This window comes from Mytilus trossulus, chromosome 2 (assembly GCF_036588685.1).
Source record: "Mytilus trossulus isolate FHL-02 chromosome 2, PNRI_Mtr1.1.1.hap1, whole genome shotgun sequence".
NCBI lineage: Eukaryota > Metazoa > Mollusca > Bivalvia > Mytilida > Mytilidae > Mytilus > Mytilus trossulus.
The window spans coordinates 955,162-977,534 of NC_086374.1; the positions used below are offsets into that span (position 1 = coordinate 955,162).

General features: G+C 30.9%; 2 protein-coding genes across 10 annotated transcripts in view; one reads left to right on the forward strand and one right to left on the reverse strand.

Annotated features, from left to right (window-relative positions):
* Positions 1-2,616: 2,616 nt before the first annotated feature.
* Positions 2,617-21,268, reverse strand: LOC134706205 (formimidoyltransferase-cyclodeaminase-like). 7 transcript variants are annotated; one of them, XM_063564936.1, is made up of 16 exons: positions 19,973-20,082; positions 18,751-18,934; positions 17,951-18,079; positions 17,045-17,133; positions 16,312-16,491; positions 15,072-15,098; positions 13,677-13,703; positions 11,182-11,319; positions 10,533-10,664; positions 9,866-9,927; positions 9,081-9,207; positions 7,866-8,027; positions 7,372-7,415; positions 6,327-6,465; positions 5,827-5,922; positions 2,617-5,308 (listed from the first exon to the last, which is right to left on the reverse strand). In XM_063564936.1, the coding sequence occupies exons 1-16, from the start codon at positions 20,036-20,038 to the stop codon at positions 5,222-5,224; spliced, it is 1,689 nt and encodes a 562-aa protein (XP_063421006.1). In that variant the 5' UTR covers positions 20,039-20,082; the 3' UTR covers positions 2,617-5,221. The 7 variants fall into 7 exon arrangements, with proteins under 7 accessions (XP_063421006.1, XP_063421010.1, XP_063421009.1 ...); XM_063564937.1 differs by lacking the exon at positions 19,973-20,082 and adding an exon at positions 21,082-21,267 and having other exon boundaries at positions 2,618-5,308; XM_063564940.1 differs by lacking the exons at positions 13,677-13,703; positions 19,973-20,082 and adding an exon at positions 21,082-21,268.
* The window catches only part of LOC134706204 (zinc finger MYND domain-containing protein 11-like), a 34,355-nt gene continuing 33,243 nt past the window's right edge, over positions 21,262-22,373 (forward strand). For all 3 annotated transcript variants that reach the window (XM_063564934.1, XM_063564935.1, XM_063564932.1), the window contains exon 1: positions 21,262-21,369. In XM_063564934.1, the coding sequence (XP_063421004.1) occupies positions 21,273-21,369 (97 nt within the window). In that variant the 5' untranslated portion in view covers positions 21,262-21,272. The remainder of the gene's footprint in view (positions 21,370-22,373) is intronic.

A 22,373-nucleotide genomic window follows, 5' to 3' on the forward strand; every position in this document is an offset into this window, starting at 1 on the left:
ACCAATAAGCTTTCGAATCAAATGTTATTTTATAGGATAAGATAGAATAAGAGAACACCATTTTTTATTTTGATTCAGCACCGATAAAGAGCTTATTTCACGATTATAAAAACAAATAGACAGCATAAAAACAATATAAACAAACTGTTCATTTGTATTCAGATATCGCAGATCAAATTTATTCGTTCATTGTGTAATCATACGTTTTTTGATTGAGTTAAGTCTGCCAATTGATATTTTATCGTATGTGTTTCTATGTTGTGATGTTATGCTATTGTTTCAGAAAAAGGGAGAAGGTTTGGATCCATTAAAACGTTTAATCCCGCTGCAAATTTTTGCACCTGTCCTTAGTCAGGAATCTGATGTACAGTAGTTGTCGTTTGTTTATGTAATATATACGTGTTTCTCGTTTCTCGTTTTGTTTATATAGATTAGACCGTTGGTTTTCCCGTTTGAATGGTTTTACACTAGTAATTTTAGGGCCCTTTATAGCTTGCTGTTCAGTTTGAGCCAAGGCTCCGTGTTGAAGGCCGTACTTTAACCTATAATGGTTTACTTTTTAAATTGTTATTTGGATGGAGAGTTGTCTCATTGGCACTCACACCACATCTTCCTATATCTATATATACATTCATTTATATGTGAAAGACTTGGATTGTCATAGCTTATTTAAAGTAGATAAAAGAGTACTAATACTTGACAGGTTTGATTAAGCATTAAAAAATTTAGAAAATTGGGATAAATTGCGATAAAAAGGTTATAACATATTATACGTCATTCCAAACATAATGAAAAATCTATAATTGAAGTTATGTGTGATTATTGAAAACTGAATAGAAATTACGCATGAATATTAAACTGTGAAAAAAGAGTCTGCATAAAGCAAAACATTTATAGGAATTTTCTCGTTGTTTTGAAGAACCATTGGTGACCTTGAGCTGTTTTCTGCTCTTTGGTCGGGTTGTTGTCTCTTTGACGCATTCCCCGTTTCCATCTCAATTGCATTTTGCAAAGCCAGACCACAAATGTGTGGAAACGGGGAAAAATGGTCAGCAGAACATCGATCTAAGCGAGGAATCATGTGGCAATCGCCTTTCTGATTGAATAAATATGCACAGTGTAAACAGAAAGCAAACTGGAGTTAGTAGATAATAACTTTCTGCAGGCTAAGTCTCAAAATGAGTCCGAAAATAGTTTAGAATCTATTTCATAGTGAACTAGCTGCATATCTGACTGTTAGCTTACTGTATGTACTTTTTTCTTATACATGTTATTTGTGGTATGTCCAGGATGTTACCATACCCAAAATTATATATTCCCTTGAATAGACCAGTTTCTCACATTGGAGCTTTCCCGTTGTGAATATTGTTAGTCTCAAGTACCATTGTCCAAACTTTACTCACCTGCAAAGCTGTAAACTTGTAAACTTAGACGCATCCAGCATGATTTCTTTTGAAGAGCTATAAACCTTTTTTACAAAACTAAGTGCTCTCTCCTATACATTTCAAAACGTCACAAGGAAAATTATAACGATTGAGCAATTCTAACTCGACCAAAACATATACTTGGTCATCTGTACATGTGCCACTGACATTCCATTACCAACTTATGTACTGTCCGTCAAACTTTGTAAGGGACAGATGCAAATTGACCACTTAGAACCATTGGTTCTGTAGCTTCCTTTTAGCAGCACCATGACATCAGTGAAATAATATTAAAACTCTGGAGATATATAATCCATATGTCCTGCTGAAATGTTGTTATATAGAAATAGTAGATCAGAATTGTGAAGGTGAAAACCGTGAAATCATCCGTTTTTCTAAATAGAATTGTTGTTAGCCGATCCAAATTGTTAATTTCTAAATGAAAATCAATGGTGGTGTTACATCAAGAATGCTAATTCCTGTCCTAATCTAGTATGCTGTCATGTCGGAATTACTAATAAAATTGAGAATTGAAATTGGGAATGTGTCAAAGAGACAACAACCCAATTTCCATAGAAAAAACAACAGCAGATGGTCACCAACAGGTCTTCAATGTAGCGTGAAATTCCCACAACTGGAGGCATCCTTCAGCTGGCCCCTAAACAAACATATACTAGTTCAGTGATAATGAACACCATACTAATTTCCAAATTGTACACAAGAAACTAAAATTAGAATATATGTACTTAGTATCTCCTCAGTTTTTTTCTCAGTAGGCAAGTAAAAAACTATTTGAAAAATTCTATCTTTCTTTTCAGTATATAATTTGACCATCTAACCAATATTACTTAGAAATGAAATTACCATAGAAACTCTTCAACATAAGGCTCAGGAGTTTAATGCAATATTGATGATATTTCAGATTGTTATCAAATATGAGTTTGAATTTCTATTGCAGTTTCTGTCTCTCTTTAACAGATATGTTCTATTTCCGGTAGCAGGGGCCATATGGTTAGATCATATGAAGTTGAAAGCTAAACATTATTCATATATATAGATACTCCTAGCTGGAAAAGTTTCAGTGGAGATTGGATTTAAACAGATGGCATATGATAACAAAAGATGAGAATATGCCAGTGAGAATGTATATAAAACTTTACAATATAACAAATTAAGCAATAACTTTTATTCCACAAATAATTTATTTTGGTCAGTAACAACACAAAGTTAAATTACATAAATAAATGCTTAAAAATCTATAATTTATCACAATTGTGTTCATTTGGAATGTAATAAAAAACTGCATGTAAATTATTCAAAAAGATTTCTATGACGGCCAATAAAAACAGGAAGTAAAAAACAAACTTGAGCAAGTACTAAAATAACACAGCCACAACCTTTTAAATATTGAATAATCAGCAATAATAAATCAAAAATATGTCATCAATAATATGTCATCAATAATAAACAATTCTAAAATAACAACAAAATGGTAAATGTGTGTGGATTTAAAATTTAAGTTCTGTAGATGAACCAACTGACATCTTTTTGAAACTAGAACTTTGTATTTTTATTAAATTTGATTTAAGTATTGAATTGTTTTGATGGTAAAATTTTACTTCTGATTTCACAAAATTTTAAATCCATTTTTGAAAATAGTGAAAGAAGAAATGCATTAAAGGCAGATCAATTTGCATGAGGGGATTCTCATTGCTAACAATTTCAGATGTTTTAGTAAAACTGTAAAAAATCCATTTTTATGGTTGACCTTTAATAACAATACATTCTCAAACTTGATATATCTTTCATCTCTGAGATATCTTAGTTAATCAGATCTATATGCTTGTTATTGTTAAACCCCTCTCCCAGCTTTAAAGTCTACAGAAACAAAGATGAAAGCAAATTGTGTGACACTACATCTGTTCTGCAACCTTGAAATATTGACAAGGTCAAATCACACAAAGTCTTAATATTCACTAACTCCTTCAAGCCAGACTAATAATATTTACAAACAATAAAATCTAACTACATAAACAGGTTTTGATGAATCAGCATAAAGGTACAATATTTATTGGACGGATCATTTTAAATTTAATCATCTGAAAAATATATTTGGTTACATTAAGTTTAAAGCCTTACAAAAACATTTCCTTTCCAGATCTAGAGTCAATCAAGTATTGTTGACCTATGAATATTTGTGACAAAAACATAGACTTATTAACCATGGGAATACTGTTGGGAGTATCACACATATATATAAATATACATTTAATAAAATATTAGTTTATGTTAGATGAAAATATATTGCTAAAAGTACATAAATTAATACATGTATATCTATAATTATTAACTATTTAGTTGTAATGTCAAACCATTGCACATTATTCCACACTTAAAACATGTGTTTTTTTTCTGAACTCCACAATTATAACATGTGGGGGTTTCTACATTCAACTAACTGTTTATATATTTATTATTTTATATAGAAATTGAAACATGTTTTTTTGGTGTTCACATAGTTTTCTTTAAAATTAAAAATCAACATGTAAAAAAATTGTGTCTCAAACAAAGTAAGTACCCACTTATGGACCTTTTTTTTCTCCATTTTTTGAATACTTGATAGTTGACAATAAAAGAATTATGTGCATGTAAGAAGATCTTAATTTAATAATTGTTGTTTATACACATTTGGAAATAAATTGCTTTTATTTTTTTGTCTTGGATGTATTTCAGAATATATCCTTGTATTTCAAATTTAGCTGTCAAATTTCATCAACAATTATAAAACTTGTCACTTTAAAATTTAGATCTAAATAATCAATTCTTTAATACATGTAAATTTAACAATAGTTGTCTCCTTTGACATAAAAATAAAGGTTCAAGTATGCTGAAGGTTTATTTACAAAGTATAATTCATCATTTATAACATAATGTATCTTTCAATATAGATTTTCAACCAGTTATGTCAATTAACTGTGGTTTAGGTGTACATGAATTGTAGTATGCATAGTACTCTTAAGGTTCTGAAAAGGTAATCTGAATATTATCAAAAACAGTTATGGTAACTTTTTTTAACCATCACTTTTTTGTTCTTGGTGTATTTCAGTTATATTAATTAATGCAGAAGAATTATGGCACAAATAGTGATAAATAATGTTCACACTCTATAAACATTTCGTACGGAAAATCATGAATAATGAATTGCAGTTTTCCTTATAACATTTGGTTTTTAAAATATTACATAAGCAGGCACTGTGCCATCTCAATCTTAATATTTGGAATAATATTCCATAAATATATTCCCTGGAAAAGATATGGCATTATTTTGAATTCACCTGCCATTATTCTTAAGTGATTTAAAATTTATCATTACATATATGTAAATAGTATAATCATTTTGCCAAAACAAATAAATTTGCCTCATAAGCATTTTCCTGAAAATAGTTTTAATTCAAACTCAAAAGAGCATCTATATCAATACACAAATAAAAACCATATTTCAGGTCAATTTACATCTTAAACATTTAAAAACATAACATAGAAAGAATTTCTTTTGGTTAATGTAATCTTTAAAATAAATAAGAATTTTGAAGTTTAACAAAAAAATTGAAGTTCTTCACAATTATTAACTTTTAGTCCAATCCCAATTTCTCAATCACATTTCAGATAGTGACATGTATGAAATAGTCTATAACAAAAAGCTTTCACAAAAAGCTGACAGAAATGCAACACAATCAAGTAGTCACAGATTCAAACAAAGCTCTAACACTGTAAAATACTGTTAAGTCTTCTCCAATTTAAGCTTTCCTCTCATCACAGATCTTCAGAACTTCAGCACAAGATTCACCAGCTAATTTTATTGCTGCATCTATTTCTTCAGTCACCTAAAATTAGAAATACCAGTTACAAAAGTTGAATCCTTATAAATTATTTAGAACAAGCATGTGCAACACAATATCAGAAAACCTGATATAGGTGTCAAGCAGATCTGAAAGTTGCACACATGTTTCAACTCATCATCATTGAGCTGATGACCTTATATGATTGCTTGCAGGTTATTAATTTATAAGGAAAGTGAGAAAAATAATTTGAAGTTTATGAACAAAATTCAAAGAATCAGCAAAAATAGGAAGTAGGTATGTATCCAATCTTAAAAATATTAATAACCCTGGATTTTTGGACTACTGACCAGATATGAGTGCATTCTTTTGAGTTTTTTTTTGTTGAGAAAGTGTCAATTCATCATATAGAATAAAAAGCTCTGCAAAGAGCTCATGATACAACCTATTTTATACATAGAAATGGTGTAACTTTCACCATTTCCAGGCCAACAACAGTTTGTAGTAATTTGACCATACTAGAGCTAGTGTGTCACCCCTGATTAACCAACTGAGATAATTACCTTAGATTTAACTTCCTGATCTTGTACATCAGTAAGGTTTGTTTGTATGTTATAATATGTTCCCCACACTGCAGTTTCTAATGTCTTGGCACCAACCTAGATATAAAAAATATTTACCAATACAATGAAAATATTCTCAGATGAAAAAATTTTGGTTATTTTTTTTTTACAGTATCTTAATATTCAACATCTTTTAACGCCATAACTTCATACAACTTCACTGAACATCAATGAAACTGCTATTTGAGTTTAAAAATTAGCATCATGGGTGACAAAGTCATGAAAATACGATCATTTTAGTAAAATGGTTAATTGACCTTAAATCAGGACCAATTGACTTACAGATTCTACAAACTATATGGAACAAGTATAGCATTTATATGGAGATTGTGGTCTTAACAAATTAAGTCTAAACATTTTTAAAATTAGCCTATTTTTCACCTTTATGGACAAATTTTATCCAAGAAACATTAACAAAGCTACAGTTATCTCCCTCTTACCTGTAGATCAGATTTACAGTTGATATTGCCTATTTCTGCTAGTTCCTTTAGGAATGGCCACATACTATTAGCCAGTCTAGAGACTGTTAATGGTACCCTGATAGCAGTATGAAGTCCTTCTTGCATTGCTACAGCTCTCCTAAAATATGTAAACACAATTTTGAAACAAAGGACAGACAGATTGATTATTGGTTGCCTACATAGTCTAGGCAATTATTTCGTGCATATTTTGGAAAAAACATATTTTTTAGCAAAATAAACAATTTACCACTTTCACTGTTAACATGCCTTAGTTATTACAGTCCTGGAGTCGATTTAACAAAATCACTTACGACTAAGAGTTGTTGTAAGCATACTGATTTTTTCATGACTTAGGATCAATCTTAATCATAAGTTTTTTGTGAAATTGACCCCAGATGTACAAAGGATTATACATTTTTTTTTATTTGAAAAACTAGTACACAAATAAAATATGTTTAAACTAAAACTAGTACACAAAACAATATGTTGGATGGCTTATTATAGACAAAGTAAAGCCGTCTACGTTAAAAGTGTTTTGTCTTGAAAAAAGTGATCAAATTAACAATTCTATTAGTCAGGTCTTTGTGATGGTTGTTTTTCTTTTCATTCCAGAAAACAAATGCAGTTGCTTTTTTCTAACAACATATGTTATAGTTGTTATTGAAATATCCACAGAATAAAAAATCATGTTTTAGTTTTGTTTCTGTACCTTGCAAATAGAGTAAAATGCAGGGAACTCTTGTTAATTTCTACATATTAAACTATGACAATCTGTTTTGAGCGACTGAAATTTTGTATATATATTTAATCAATGTTACATGAAATTAAATCACTAAATATATATATATATAGAACCAAAGCAGTTTTCTTTCTACTCAAAAAGTCAATAGAGATATCTTCATGGGTTACAGAACAATCTTTCATATTTTCAAAGACAAACAAAGCTAATTCTCATGCTTACATTGTTAAAATAAAATAATTCTTACAAAATTACAATGCAAAGAGAGTTAATTTGCATACTTACAAAACCTTATCTTCCTCTGTGTCTTGTGGTAACTTTAATGCCAACTGTTGGTTGAAAGGAAAACATAACTTTATATAAAATATCATTCTGATTTGAAAATTCAAATAAGGAACACTTATTTCATAATGGGGATATAAAATTTCATTATAATTTATCACTGCTAACCCAATATGAATCCATTCAGTTCCTCACAAACAAGTGGACAAGGTGATTACATTATAGCTACCATTCCAAGAGTAAATCAAACATGTTTCTTTCCATGACAAGATTGTTATCCATTTTTGCATTTGGACCTGTAGGCTAATAGTTAAAAGCTGTTATAGACATAGAGACTAATAATTTAAAGATGAATTACTTTATCCCTTTAGAAACTTTATGAGGAAAGAACATTCAACTATTATCTTTATAGAAAAAGACCTGTCATATAATTTATGAATTTAGTATAAGTGGTATTGAAATTCAAAAGACTGAATCAAGTAACAATATTAACTCACCATATATTCACTGAAGGCAGCAGCATCTGCATCAACAAATTGTATCAAGTCTTTCATGGTTTTATACAATGGTGGGATAATCTTCCTCATTCTCGAGTCAAGTTCATAAAACTTTTTGTTTCCATAAGTCAGAAAACCAACCATTGCACCAAGAGCAGATCCCTGAAAAAAGAGATTATCTCATTTAGCATGTCGTTAAAATAGTAAAGAACAACCTAATAAACATTGTTTCTTTAAAGTTTAATAGCCCTCAACCATTTACAGCTTTTTATAGGAAGCTTTTCTTGATTTTTTTATCATTGTTTTTTAACAAAGCTTGACAATTGTTGCAATCATATACTAGATCTTAGAAAGGGGAACTCATATCTAATTTCCTCAAAGTGTTGATAGAAATGGTTCTTTCAACATGAGTAAGTTAAAGTTCTTTTTGAAATAAAACAAAATTTAAAGTTATGGTTGCATTCAATACAATCTCCAATAAACAATACCTTAAGTTTAGCACTTATAAAATATCAGTTTTAGGTAACCTTGACCTTGAAGTTACGGGAGAACTCCATAGTTATGTCATTGATTCACCAATTTTAATAGGTAAGCTTGACCTTATACTTACCAGAGAAGCTAACAGTGCTGCCAATGAGCCACCACTTATTATAGGTTACCACAGTTGTAAGTCACCTTGACCTTATACTTACTAGAGAAGCTAACATTGCTGCCACTATGCCACCATCAGGTGTAGGTGACCTTGACCTTATACTACCTGAAGAAGCTAGCAGTTTTGCCACTGAGCCACCTCCAGGTGTAGGTGACCTTGACCTTATACTACCTAAAGAAGCTAGCAGTTTTGCCACTGAGCAACCTCCAGGTGTAGGTGACCTTGACCTTATACTACCTAAAGAAGCTAGCAGTGCTGCCACTGAACCTCCAGTAGGTGAAGTTGACCTTGACCTTATACTACCTAAAGAAGCTAGCAATGCTGCCACTGATCCACCACCAGGTGAAGTTGACCTTGACCTTATACTTACTAGAGAAGCTAACAGTGCTGCCACTGAGCCACCACCAGGTGTAGGTGACCTTATACTATCTGAAGAAGCTAGCAATGCTCCCACTGAGCCTCCGGTAGGTGAAGCTGACCGTGACCATAAACTTACTAGAGAAGATTACAATGCCGCCACTGAGCCACCTCCAGGGGGTAGGTGACCTTGACCTAATACTTACTAGAGAAGCTAACAGTGCTGCCACTGATCCACCACCAGGTGTAGGTGACCTTGACCCAATAGTCAATATAAAATCTTTAACATCCATGCTGACTAGTGGACCATCATTTTCATCTGATATCATATATCTAAAATAAATACAATTGTATAATAATCATATAAATAACAAGAATGTGTCCCCAGTACACAGATGCCCCACTCGAACTGTCATTTTCTATGTTCAGTGGATAGTGAAATTGGGGTCAGAACTATAATTTGAAATTGAAATTAGAAAGATCATATCATAAGGAACATATATACTAAGTTTCAGTCTACTATTGTAGGTGGGGCATAAAAATAACCTTTCTACTTCATTTGGACCCTGATGGGCAATCATAACCCCATCTTTTACTTCATATATATATAATTATATTTACTGTCTCAGATACACAACCATTACATTTTTTAAATTCAAATCAAAGATTCACTGTTATCATATATTCTAGAACAAGGGGATAATAAGTATGCAAGAAATGATTAAATTATATTAGAGAATGTGGTATGATTTCCAATGAAATAACTCTTCAGAAGAGACAAAATCACACAGACATTAACAACTATAGGTCATTGTGTGGCCTTCATCAATTTTAAGATTTTCTCACAATTTGAAAAACAGCATATAGTAAGGCATCATTGAAGAATCTGACTGTCGATACTGTGTACTATATGACTAAAATATTATAGCATAACTTCCTGAATATTGCTTTTTTAACCATTATTAAATCTCCTAAGAATTCAAGTTCTTACTCGATAATTCTTTCTTTAGGACTAAAGGCTCCTAGTGAGTTTAGACCCATTCTGTTAATAACCTGTAAATATAGAATTAGACATTTAAGTATACAAATCTTTAACCCTTTCCTCCATGGAATATTTTTTTTACGTACTAGATTCGCATAGGACTTTTCCAATTAAAAATAAATCATCAGGTTTAAAGTATAAATGCATTGTGAAAACAAATATTTCATAAATAAAATTGAACTCAGATATTCTCATGAATATCCTTTTCATATTGGATACAATTTTTTCCAAGTCAGATGCAGACATTTCGTAGTCAAAGCGTTTCAACTGAGATACTTCACAGGCGTCAAAAGGCATCATTATGGAGTAAAGGGGGTGGCGTAAAAAGGCGTCATTATGGAGGAAAGAGTTAATATAAGGCCAACAAGATGGTTTTAAGTAGATTTTGTGACCAATAAGTGAGGGACATAATAATTGGTACAGATCCATTTAAATTTATTTTTCTTTGACAGGGATTTTTTTCACAAGCAGTTATCTATATACAATAAGTCAATCTAACTTATATGCACATATCAACCTAAAGTTAAAAATAGAGGGAGTATAACAATCAATTTGCACTTATAAACCTTAATTTTCTAATCTGAGACAGAGATGTTTAAACAAAATTAATACAAACCAATCTAAGTTTCTGGTCTTCTTCTAAAATAAAGAGATTTTCTTTCTCCATGTAATAATCAGCAGCTTGCATTAATGCCTCTAATGGCACTAAACCCACAATCTGGGAGCCACAAATAGCTAAATTCAACTCCTACAATGAATGAAAAGAATATAAGTTGGTGAGGACTTATCTTTTCCTCAGAGTTCAGTATTTTTGTTATATACTTTTGTCCATAGCTAATAAGTAAATCCTTTGATTTTATAATACTTATTTTTACATGTTAAAAATAAGGATCAGATTTTGTTATTTCTGTTTAATTAATTTTCAAACCGCAGATAGACAAGGTCAAGCAGGAATTGTCTCAAATGTTCATTTATAACATTTCCAAATCTCAACTCATATTTGTTTAAGGCTTTTTAAATAAAATCCTATAAATTTGACAAGTTTTTGTATTAGAAGAGAGACAATATCAAATTTGAAATGCACTTCAAGATTATCCAGTAAATGTATGTCATGCATGTTTCACTAATAAGTTCTACTGAATAAAAACATATATATTTAAATTATTTGCTGATTGAGAAGAAAACTGCTTTTGTTTTTAATCCCTCATTTAGGTCAGGGATCATTTCAAGTCAGGAGACATTTAGCTAGGTGACAGGTAACATACCTCAGCATCTTTACACACTTCTTCATAAACTTTATGTATGGGTGTGACGTTATAATCTGATATATTGGTAGAAACTTGAGCCATGTTGGCCTCCTCTAAGTACCATCCTATGGCCTGCACAGATTTACATCGCCCTTTCTGTTAAATTATACAAAACATTTTCTTAAGGTGAATGCAGTTTTTTATAATAACAAAATAGTAAGATTTGTCAATGAAAATTAATCTTCCGAATCCTTTTTGGTAATTTTGAAACTATGTTGAAATTTATTGTGTATGATAATATAATACTAAAATACATAAGCTGCCAAAAAAATCAATATGTTTGGTATTATTTAAACTTTGTAAAACAAAGTTTAAATCTTTTGACAATATTTTCAAGTTTCAAAATTCTTTAAACTTCCTACCCTAACAGTAGTGTTATTGAAACTGGCTAAACCTGCCAGGGAAATATTGTTTGTCCTGTAAGACAGAGGCATGTAGTTACGATGAATATCATATTTAACATGTGAAGATCTCAATGGAATAGGTACTCAATGATAAATCATATGTATTTCATAGCGAAAATAGAAATGCTGTGAGTGATTATATAATTCAATAGGAAACAAGATGCAGTCAGGAAAAGGTTGACATATATTGGTTTTGGCTGCAATGTTTAAAACCCTTTGGCCATAAAAAGTCTGAATGTTCAGTTGTCTTTGTGTTCAAAGTTAGGTTTTTAACATACTTCTGGAAGGTAAATCCTGAAAACAGTGCTTCAAACACATTCAGTTTACTAACTTAGGGGGGGGGGGGGGGGGGGGGGCTCCTGGGTATAAAACAATTTTTATTTCTAATATAGGATTTCACTATATTTTTTTATAAATGAACTTTATCATATACTTCCAAGAAAAATAAAATAAAAAAATGGGGTCACGGTTCATTTAACTCTCAATCTGCCTCTGGAAGAAGCATACATTTTTGTTAATGTCCTTTTTTTCTGTTGAGTTAATAGGAGAAATAGAGAAAATATCAAAATAAATAAATAACCTAATTACAGAAATGGCTGAAATTTTACCATTATTTAGTTTATGTACAGCTTAGTTGAAAACAATAATAAAAAATATAGGTCACCGATGAGTTAAAAAAGGTATTTCAAATTTAATGCCAAAAAATTACAATTTTGCACCAAAGGGAGATAATTTGGAGCTTTTTCAATGATATAAACATTTTAAAAGTCATCTGGGGCCAAACCGAATCGATTTTTTGGGTTGATTTTTGTACCATATCATAGAGTAATAACTAATAATGTAATAAATAAAACTTGTAATGAAAAAAAAAAGGTTTAATTTATTGCTGAAATTTTTGTACCCACGAGCCACCTTAACTTACTATGTTCACATTTTAATTTCACTTGATAGATCAGCCATGAATATCAAATTTCTAAGAAAAGACACAATGCCTACCTCTTTAAGAATTTTAACAAAAAATCCTAATTTAATAAAATGTGCAAGATGTAATTTTTTATCAAGGAAAATTATAAAAAAATCAAATAACTTTTGAAACAATAATTGAAAGGCTACAACTGAAAAATTGCATGCCATAGCTTTTTAAAAGACTGAAGAAAAGATACAAAACAACATAAGCATGAATAAATTAATTACAAAAAGATTTGTAGACAGAAGATATGCTTTAAGATAAGAAATTCTAGCAACATAGGCGAGCTTTAGCTCCATTTATGTAACACTGTAAAAATATTACAAAGCTAAAATAACTTAATACATGTACAGTATCATAATCGCAAAAATATATAGCTTGATAAATACTTTTTATACCATTACAACAAGTAGAGGCATGACATGGGATTTCCCAAGGGTCATACCTTTCTCTTCCATGTGCAATGGGATAAAAATAAAATACCTTATACTTCAAACTTCAACAGGGTAAATATGAGTATGTTATTGTTAATTAATACAAATATAAAATAACAAGTTAAAAATTAGTATTTTAATAATAAAACTGTTTGCATATCAAATGAGACCAATTCTTTAAATTATTTCCATTAAATCCACAGAGTTTCCATACTTATTCCGATGAATGTTAGAGAAGTTCTACAGAAACTCTGTCTAAACCAAATCTATTTCACACTGATCATCAAGCAGTCTTAATAAAGATACTCGGTAAGGGTGAGATTTAGGTTTAAGGGCTTGGTATATACAGGACAAATTATTGTGTAATATTCAATCTTGGTTTATAGTCAAATTTGAACAAGATGCTCGTATAAAAATAGAACATAATGGAGGAATATTAAGTGATGTTCAGGAGAGGATACCAGTTTACAAAAGTTCAGAAAGGTGAAGTATCTTCAGTGTGGTTCAGGTCAACAAAGAATGTAGTTAAGTCAAGGATTGGTTTAGACAGGTTGTTGTAAGATATAAAATTATAAAAGCAATGATTATATTCCAGCAGTGAATAGCAATTTCAGCATGCAGTGCACACTGCAATAAGTGTCTAATTACCACGGGATTCCAGCCTGTTCCGTAATGCTAAAAATATGTACAAAATAAGTCATGTTTATGCTTAGATACCATGATATTCTATCCTGTTTTGTAATACAAATAATTATACAATATATATGAAGTATACCCCTTTCAGTTGGAAACAACCATTGAACTATATTACTGGACAACAAAATAATTCATAGATTTGATGCGAAGGTGTTTTTAATTTTATAACCATCAACTTAAAATACATTATATATTGTCCATCTAGAGTTTTCTAAGAGTCACACATTTATATATACATTTTATAAGCCTTCTTTCTATATTTTTATACACCAATTTTGTATTCATAAAATAAGGAAATAAAATGTTTTCCGGTCATTTTGTAAAGTGTCATATAAGGAAATGAATGACATCCTAAATAATAACGGATTGTTTTATAAATGTAATTAGGTCAAGAGGAACAAAATTCAGGTCAATCATTAGTATGGTAAAATACTGAAACATTAAATTGGTGTATATAACTTCTGTGTTTGGTAAAATCAAGAGACTTCAAGAACATATATTCTTTACTGTTAGTAAATAATAAAGGACTTTAATAACATGTCATTTACTGTTATAAGTAATAAGAAAAGTGAATATGTTATCAATAGTACATATATTAGTTGATATATCTAATCACAAAACACTCACAAGGTTGACAAGAAAAAGAAACAATAACATACTACTGATGAACTTTTTCAAAAAATTGTGAAAAGAAATGGTTGGTAAAGATCAACTATTTAGTACCCAGATGTTATAAGCATTTTAAAGATAAAGGCAACTTTATTGATAAGTTAAAAAGGGGTTTAATATTAATAAAGTCTACACAAATATATTTTGTAATCTTATAATAATTAAACAATTTACAATTATCTTGGATATTTGTTTTTGATGAATTAGCAAGAGGTCCTATCAAAAAAGGCACATTTATAGTCGATTGATATGAAAAATTATCACTAGTAACTTAGTCTAACATGTGCCGTTGTCACTGAAATTGATAACGTCATCATAGGTAAAATAGTGATAAACAGATTATCATTGGTCGTCTCAACTCGATTACTTTTCTCACTTTCACTGTACCGGCTTAAGTGAGAAAATCAATCGACAAACATAAGTTGAAAATTTGACTACAATGATACAAAATGTATATAATGGTATTTATCTTTGATTCATCTTTATCAAGCTTATGAGTAGCTAGCATACAAAAGTACATATATGTATGAATTAACAGCTTATATCTTAGTTATAATGTGTGATGATAACAATTTCTACATTAGAAATTCAGAAAAAATGCCAGAATATATTAGTCTAATATGTGTTTATGTGAGAAAACTTTAGTATTTCAACTGCTAACAGTGAAGGTGAGCATACCTCGTTATTAAAACCTGTTCCATACGTCTAAAAATAAACAATAACATAATACACAATACAATGATAATACACAATGAAACAAAAATACAAAATGCCATGATAATACACTGCTACACAAATACACAATGCTAATTACAAAATATTGTAAAGACAAATTTGTTTAAAATATTTCTACAAGAATCAAATGTAAGCAAATTTGATATTAGAAAGTATGGTCAGTCCTTCATTGATTAATATTTTCATTAGATGTATGTTTCATTATCGCTATTTTGTGCATTTTTCCTTTGATCTTTTTTTGGAAAAATTATTGTTAGAAACTAAGAAGCCACGTGGCGTTGCCAAGGAAATTGACAACGTCGTCACAGGTAAAATAGCGATAAACAGATTATCATTGGTCATCTCAACTGGATTGCTTTTCTCACTTTCGCTGTACCAGCTCAAGCGAGAAAATCAATCTCGTTGAGATAATCAACGATAATCTATAATTATAATAATATGTTAATCGGATTGTTACTACACTGCAATCTCGACTTATTCCTTAATCAACTTCATTACACAATAAAATTTATCATTCATGATGACATGAGGTCCCACAATAAAGTTCACATGTAAATTAAATAAAACCTTGATAAAAATCATTTTTCATGATCCTAGCTTCCACGCTTCATACAAAATCTACTTCAGTCAATGCTTTTACACCCCAATGAAGTTACAAAAAGAAGCATTCAATTCTTAATTATAAATTAATGATATTTAACTAGTTTGACACTTTCTGAAATAAATAGAATTCTTTAATAGGTCACTGGTAACATTCACCATGAAATTATTGAATAGTAAGATAATTCCATAATATACCAAAAAATTCCATGTAAACGATAAAATTAAATGTTTCAATCAAAGTAATGACCTATATATATATATGAGAATATATAATTTGCCCCAAAACTTTAACTTACATGACCAGACCATGGTAACAGCAACAATTATTTCTATTATAAAACTCACATGATCAACAAATAACCAGAATTTATATAATATAATACTATCATATACCATGACATTTGAGGTAAACATCATTGCTAGTGTTTTTGTCTTTTAATAAGCGTATCAATATAAAAGAAGTTAAAGAAAGTAAGAATAGTGTGATGTTGAAAAAATAAAACATTGACCATGTACAATAAGCCAACAAACAATAACAAATAAACAAGGGAGAGTACTCTGCCAAAGGGAGATAACTAACCTGCTCTTCTCCTCTGCCTTGTTCTCTGATATTCAGTGCTATCCTGTGTGCTTGCTCCTTTGTTGATAGAACATTGATGTTATAGGCTACCAGAAAATTCCTTGCTCCTGTCACAGTGGCTCCCCATCTTGGGTTAAATTCTGCAGGACCAAAGTCTGGTTTCCATTCTTCTTGTAGAATCTGTAAATAATAAAGCCTTGATTACAGATGATCAATGTTATGTGTATAGCATGTAAATCTTGTTAGATATTCTCCAGTGAGTTCAATGAATTCAGGCATATTTCCTGTGAGTTATAGAATTATCCTGGAACAAGCCATTTCAAAAACTATTCTTAATATATAATTTACTACTGTTGCCTTTATATATCTACCCTTTAATTTTGTCCTCTCATTATAATTTTTTTAAATGGCAATGCTTTATCACCCCTAGTTTTTGGTGGGGTTCGTGTTGTTTATTCTTTAATTTTCTATGATGTGTCACTTGTACTATTGTTTGACTGTTTCATTTTTAGCCATGGCATTGTCAGTTTATTTTCTATTAATGAGTTTGACTGTCCCTTTGGTATCTTTCGTTCCACTTTTAAGGAAGATACAAAAAAATGTTTTTATTGCTGTCTAGTTTTCTATTGACAGTTCGTTTTTGATGCTGGATATTATGTGTTTCTTCCATTATCTGATTATATTTAATATAACCAACTTCTAATGCCGAATATTATTTTTTTAACTTTCTTACCTTTTCTGGTAATCCTTCATATTCCCCACTTCTTATGCTGGATAATTTTTTTCTTGTTTCTATTTCTGTAGCTTCAGCATATAAATAAACTAAACAAACACAATGCAGTAAATTAGTAAGTGCAATAACAAAACTTATAAAAAGGTTTATTGGAAAACTGGCAAAGATTATTTTAAGTTTAAGATTTCTTCAAAAAAATAATTCTGAATTAATCAGATGGATTGATTGATATATGTTTAATGTCTAGTAGCAGATGTGATATGCATATCATGATGGGTACATTGTCAAGGTCAGATAAAACCTGACAGACATGTAAACTAAGACTTTTATCTCAGGCGAGATGAAAAAGCTTCATTTATGATAGTTATTAGTACATTATACTAGACTAGTAGTTTTAGATTTTTCATCAAACTTTTTGTTTTAAATTACTTAGTACATCAAGCTTATGTGCAATTTTTTGTATAACTGTTTGATAATAAATATCTGGTACATGAATCTCAAGACTATTTCTTTCTAATTTTCTGGTACATCAAGCCATAATGCTAGTTTTTCATCAAACTTGTTGCTTTAAATTACCTGGTACATCAAGATCTAGTGCTAGTTTTTCATCAAACTCCTTGTTTTAAATTACCTGGTACATCAAGATCTAGTGCTAGTTTTTCATCAAACTCCTTGTTTTAAATTACCTGGTACATCAAGATCTAATGCTAGTTTTTCATCAAACTCCTTGTTTTAAATTACCTGGTACATCAAGATCTAATGCTAGTTTTTCATCAAACTCCTTGTTTTAAATTACCTGGTACATCAAGATCTAATGCTAGTTTTTCATCAAACTCCTTGTTTTAAATAACCTGGTACATCAAGATCTAATGCTAGTTTTTCATCAAACTCCTTGTTTTAAATTACCTGGTACATCAAGATCTAATGCTAGTTTTTCTCCAAATTCTTTCGCACACATGGCACATTCTTCCATTGTTACATTCTGGACTGGAATAAATGGACACACGTCCATGGCACCCATTCTTGGATGTTCTCCTATAATTTACAAAACAAACAAATGCATAGATAGTTTTATTGAACATCACTTTGTATAGCAACCATTTTGATGAGCAATGAATCTTATTCACCTCTTAAAATTTAATTTTATGCAAATAAGTTCCCTTGTTTATTAGTTACTTGTTTCTGGTCAATAAAGAGTGAGGGGTTGGCAGCTTTGATTCTTTGATCTATAGGGAAACATTCTTATGGTGTGCTGCTGTTACACCACTGTCCCAGGTAAAGGAATAGTTGAGCACTCACAAACTTGGCTACATTTTCTGTCTGCGTAATGGTGAAGTTGCATAAGCATATACGGTTATCTATCTTGTTCTTCAATTTCAGATTGATAAAATTTTAGAAGATAACCATTTCTTTATACAGATACATTTACATGTATCCAGAGTAATTAAACTGAGTACATGGAGCAGAGTAATACAGTCTGTCTGTTTTTAATCCCAGTTAGACACATATCACCTAAATTCTTTAAAAAATAGACAGTATAAAAAGGTACCATGAGAAAAGTCATGCATTTGATTGACTGCTAACTTGTTTAACTTTGGTTTGATATTACATGTACCTATTAAATTGAGCGATTCCTTGTTTAACTTTAGTTTGTTTATTTCCTGTTAAATTGAGCTATTCCTTGATTAACATTATTTGTTTATTACCTGTATGTGTCCTCATATCTATATATGTATATGCAGCTCTGGCAGCATTCAGGGCTCCCTGGACGACAGCTTCTGGTGGACCAACAAAAGTGTAAACTGTCCTGTTAGTTGACACTCCAGGGTCCACATCCAGTAAATTACATCCATCAGTACTGGCTATAGCATTGGCAATGCCTTCAACAGCCTAAATAAAAGAAATCATCATAGTATCATATTATAGAGGTACATTGTACAAAGAGATATTGCATGAACTTCAATTGAGAGAGAAGCATCCAAAACAACAAACGTGAAGCAAAATATACCTTTAACATCCCTCATCTACTTGCATAATTACTTCACAATGGTAAATAATTAAATACATTGTAAGTGACTATGCTGTAAACCAGAAGTACTACAAACAAGCTCACATACACTCAACATTCATCAACCTTCTACAAAGTACCTCCCCTTCGATCTATTTGCCAAAATTAACTTTCCATGGACATTGTTTATCCAACAATCTTTTTGTTCAATAATTTATAAAACCTTTCACATACATTTTTTGTATGTAAGTAAATCAAATAAATTCAGTTTACCTTTAACTCACTATAGCCTTCTTCTGCATTTTAAATTTGTGAAGGTACAAATCGATGTTGTTCCTATATCATGTATATTAGGGGCCAGCTGAAGGACGCCTCCAGGTGCGGGAATTTCTCGCTATATTGAAGACCTGTTGGTGACCTTCTGCTGTTGTTTTTTTTATTTGGTCGGGTTATTGTCTCTTTGACACATTCCCCATTTCCATTCTCAATTTTAGAATCAATCATGAGACATATTTGTACTCTGTTCAAACGTTACTAAATTTAATGTCAGCCATTCATTTTTAATATTTTATTTTTCTGATAGAAGAAAATGAACATTTGTTCAAGAAAATACTTATAATTTTTTACAGAATTCATTGTTATTAGTTGGATACAATTTTTCAAGTGATCCACTAAATTTAATTCAAATTTTCAACGAATCAAAAAATTTAGATAGGCTTTGAATGCAAAAATTGGAATGCAAAAATTGGTAAAACCATTAAATCAAATGTCAATGAAAATGCAAGTTTTTCTGACCTCAATCCACAAAAATTGATACCCACATAATTGAATCCACAGTTTTCTATTACCTACAGTTTTGTGAACTTAATCATACAGAAATAATTATTGATAGACATGTTACATAGTAGACTTTGCCATACCTCCTTATTTTTCCCAACTGAGCAATTTGGTACACATTCTATTATTTTGGTCTTCATCTTTAACATATTTAGATTTGTGATAATCTATTAAAAGTAACAATGTGTGCCTTATCTAGAGAAAGTTCTGGTCTATTTATATGACATTTACATCATGTTAATACATAGATAATCATTCCACACTACTCTTCTTAGATAAGTAAGTAACTATAAGTACACAACATGCTTACATGAATGTCAAGTTTCAATTCCAATTGAAATGATTATTTTTAAAGATTCAATGAGTTACGGTAGATCTGGGAGAAGCAATGGCAGTACTTTCTTTTCATATCAGTACTATCTACTCAAAGTATATAATCCCTGCACAGTTTTATCATTTAAGTAATAATAAAATATTTTGCTATCGTCAAAAAAAATTTAATGGCTGAATCTTAACTATCGAAAAAGTATATCCAAATTTCCTAAAATTTTATCTGTCATTGTTTTTTAAATAAAATCAAAACTATCCTAACTCTATTAGGGGAGGGGTAGCAGGGCTCCTGACCCCCAAAATCCTGAAGTCCCGAATTTAAATACATAAAGAATCCTGACATCCGAAAATTATAAAAAAGAAATCCCTGTATCCCAAAAGGTTCAATCCTGAAATTCCGAGCTTATAAACACCCGATCACAGAGTCCCATTAAGGTCCTATCCCCCTCTCTATTTATATATATTTATAATTCTTCTCCAGCAAAAATTGAAATCATGCCATTACTTTTCTCTTTCAAACTGTTTCACAAATATTTTTCTATGCCATTGAAAGCTTAAATTACAAAGAGTTTTGTTCATTGTTGAAGGCTGCATCACATTTGTTTGCAATCTCATCATGTCTTTTGACATATTCGTGCACAAGACTCTACTGTTAATGCCATTAGCGTTTGCAAGACGAGATTCAATTTTCATGCCTTTATCAGCAAAATACATTTCAAAATAAGTCCGGACATGACAGACATTTGTCTAATGCGTGCATGATTCAACATAATTAATTGGAATTTTAATCTGATGCAGACGAATTTTATCATTATTTTAGGAATTTATGGATCAAGTGTCTGCAAAACTACTTCCTGTATACCTCTTTGCAACGACCTTCGGAGAAATTTGGGACACATTCCACTATTCTTGGCATCTTCAGTTGTTCTTATCTCTGTACGTAGACTTTATTGATTTTACAAGTTCAAAGCATGTCTTAATCTACCTGAGCGTACTTGTTGCCATCCGCACAGGTATTCACTTCCGGTTTACATGAGAAAACGTCAGGAATTTATGCGTACTATTTTACAAAAATCTATGACGTTGCATAAATTGCTGTTAATACGTTTTACACACGACACCATCTTCTCGAAGTTAGTAAACATCCCATGTAAATATTTTATCTGAAAGTCAGAAGCTGAATGCACTCAAATCAGTATATTTTGTATAGTAGTATAAAATTTGTTTATGTCAGCAAAGGATGCATAAAATCGTTAATTGCAATAACCCCTTTTTAGTGCTTAATGTGCTTCCTCCTCGGTCAGTATCGATTCGTATGAATTCTTCAGCTGCATAGCACACATTGGTGCTGAAAATTACCCAAATAGTTACAATTGCAATTAACAATATAATCTTAAGTCAGGAAATTGCACATGCTGTCCTTTAATGAATTCAGCTCCATCTTAAAGAAACAGTAATCTGCACAGCATACAAGATTTATTTTAAGTTGGGTATATAGTCAACTTAAGCTCTGTAGTCTGTAGAACTTTTATCCGACAGTCACATGTACATATATGTAACACTCAGAAACGTGTCCTTCCCCCCATACGTGTCCGATTCCCCCAAACATGTCCACATTGACGTCACTGAACTGCAAAACATGTCTAGTTAAAAATATCGCCAAAGCGTGTGATTTGTATAAACGCCTAAACGTGTCCATTTCTCAACAAACCCCCAAACGTGTCCAATCCCAAAAACGTGTCCATATCAAGCGTTATTTGGTTATAGCTATTCCATTGACGTATACTAATTTTACCATTTCATTAAAAATATAGATAAGGTACTTTTTTAATCCGGCCGACAAAACTGGGTAAAAGTGGGGGCGTCATTTCGGCTATGTCGTATGTAAATTGTAACCAAACATGTTTAAACTGTACAGTTAACGGATGGAAGTGTCCCTTTCTCTGCACATCTAAATTTGTGTGTTCTCTCTAAATATTGTGAAACACCGGCAACTGGACGATCAACAGTCTAAAATAAATGTATCAGTACAAATGTAAAAAAAATAAAACTTGTAACCTATGTTCTCTCTAAAAATATATGAAATACTTGCAACTGGACAATACACTATCATCTGTTTGAAGATAATTTAAACAGTATATAGAAAACAGTAAA

What these genes read in the sequence shown, in the direction of transcription:
- LOC134706205 (XM_063564936.1), bottom strand. Translation starts at nt 20,038, where the DNA reads ATGTTAAAGATGAAGACCAAAATAATAGAATGTGTACCAAATTGCTCA. An exon ending in AGATATGAGGACACATACAG is followed by an intron (nt 18,080 to 18,750) that starts GTAATAAACAAA and finishes TGTAAATTATAG; the next exon opens with GAGAACATCCAAGAATGGGT. An exon ending in AAGGCAGAGGAGAAGAGCAG is followed by an intron (nt 15,099 to 16,311) that starts GTTAGTTATCTC and finishes GTTTATTTTTAG; the next exon opens with ACGTATGGAACAGGTTTTAA.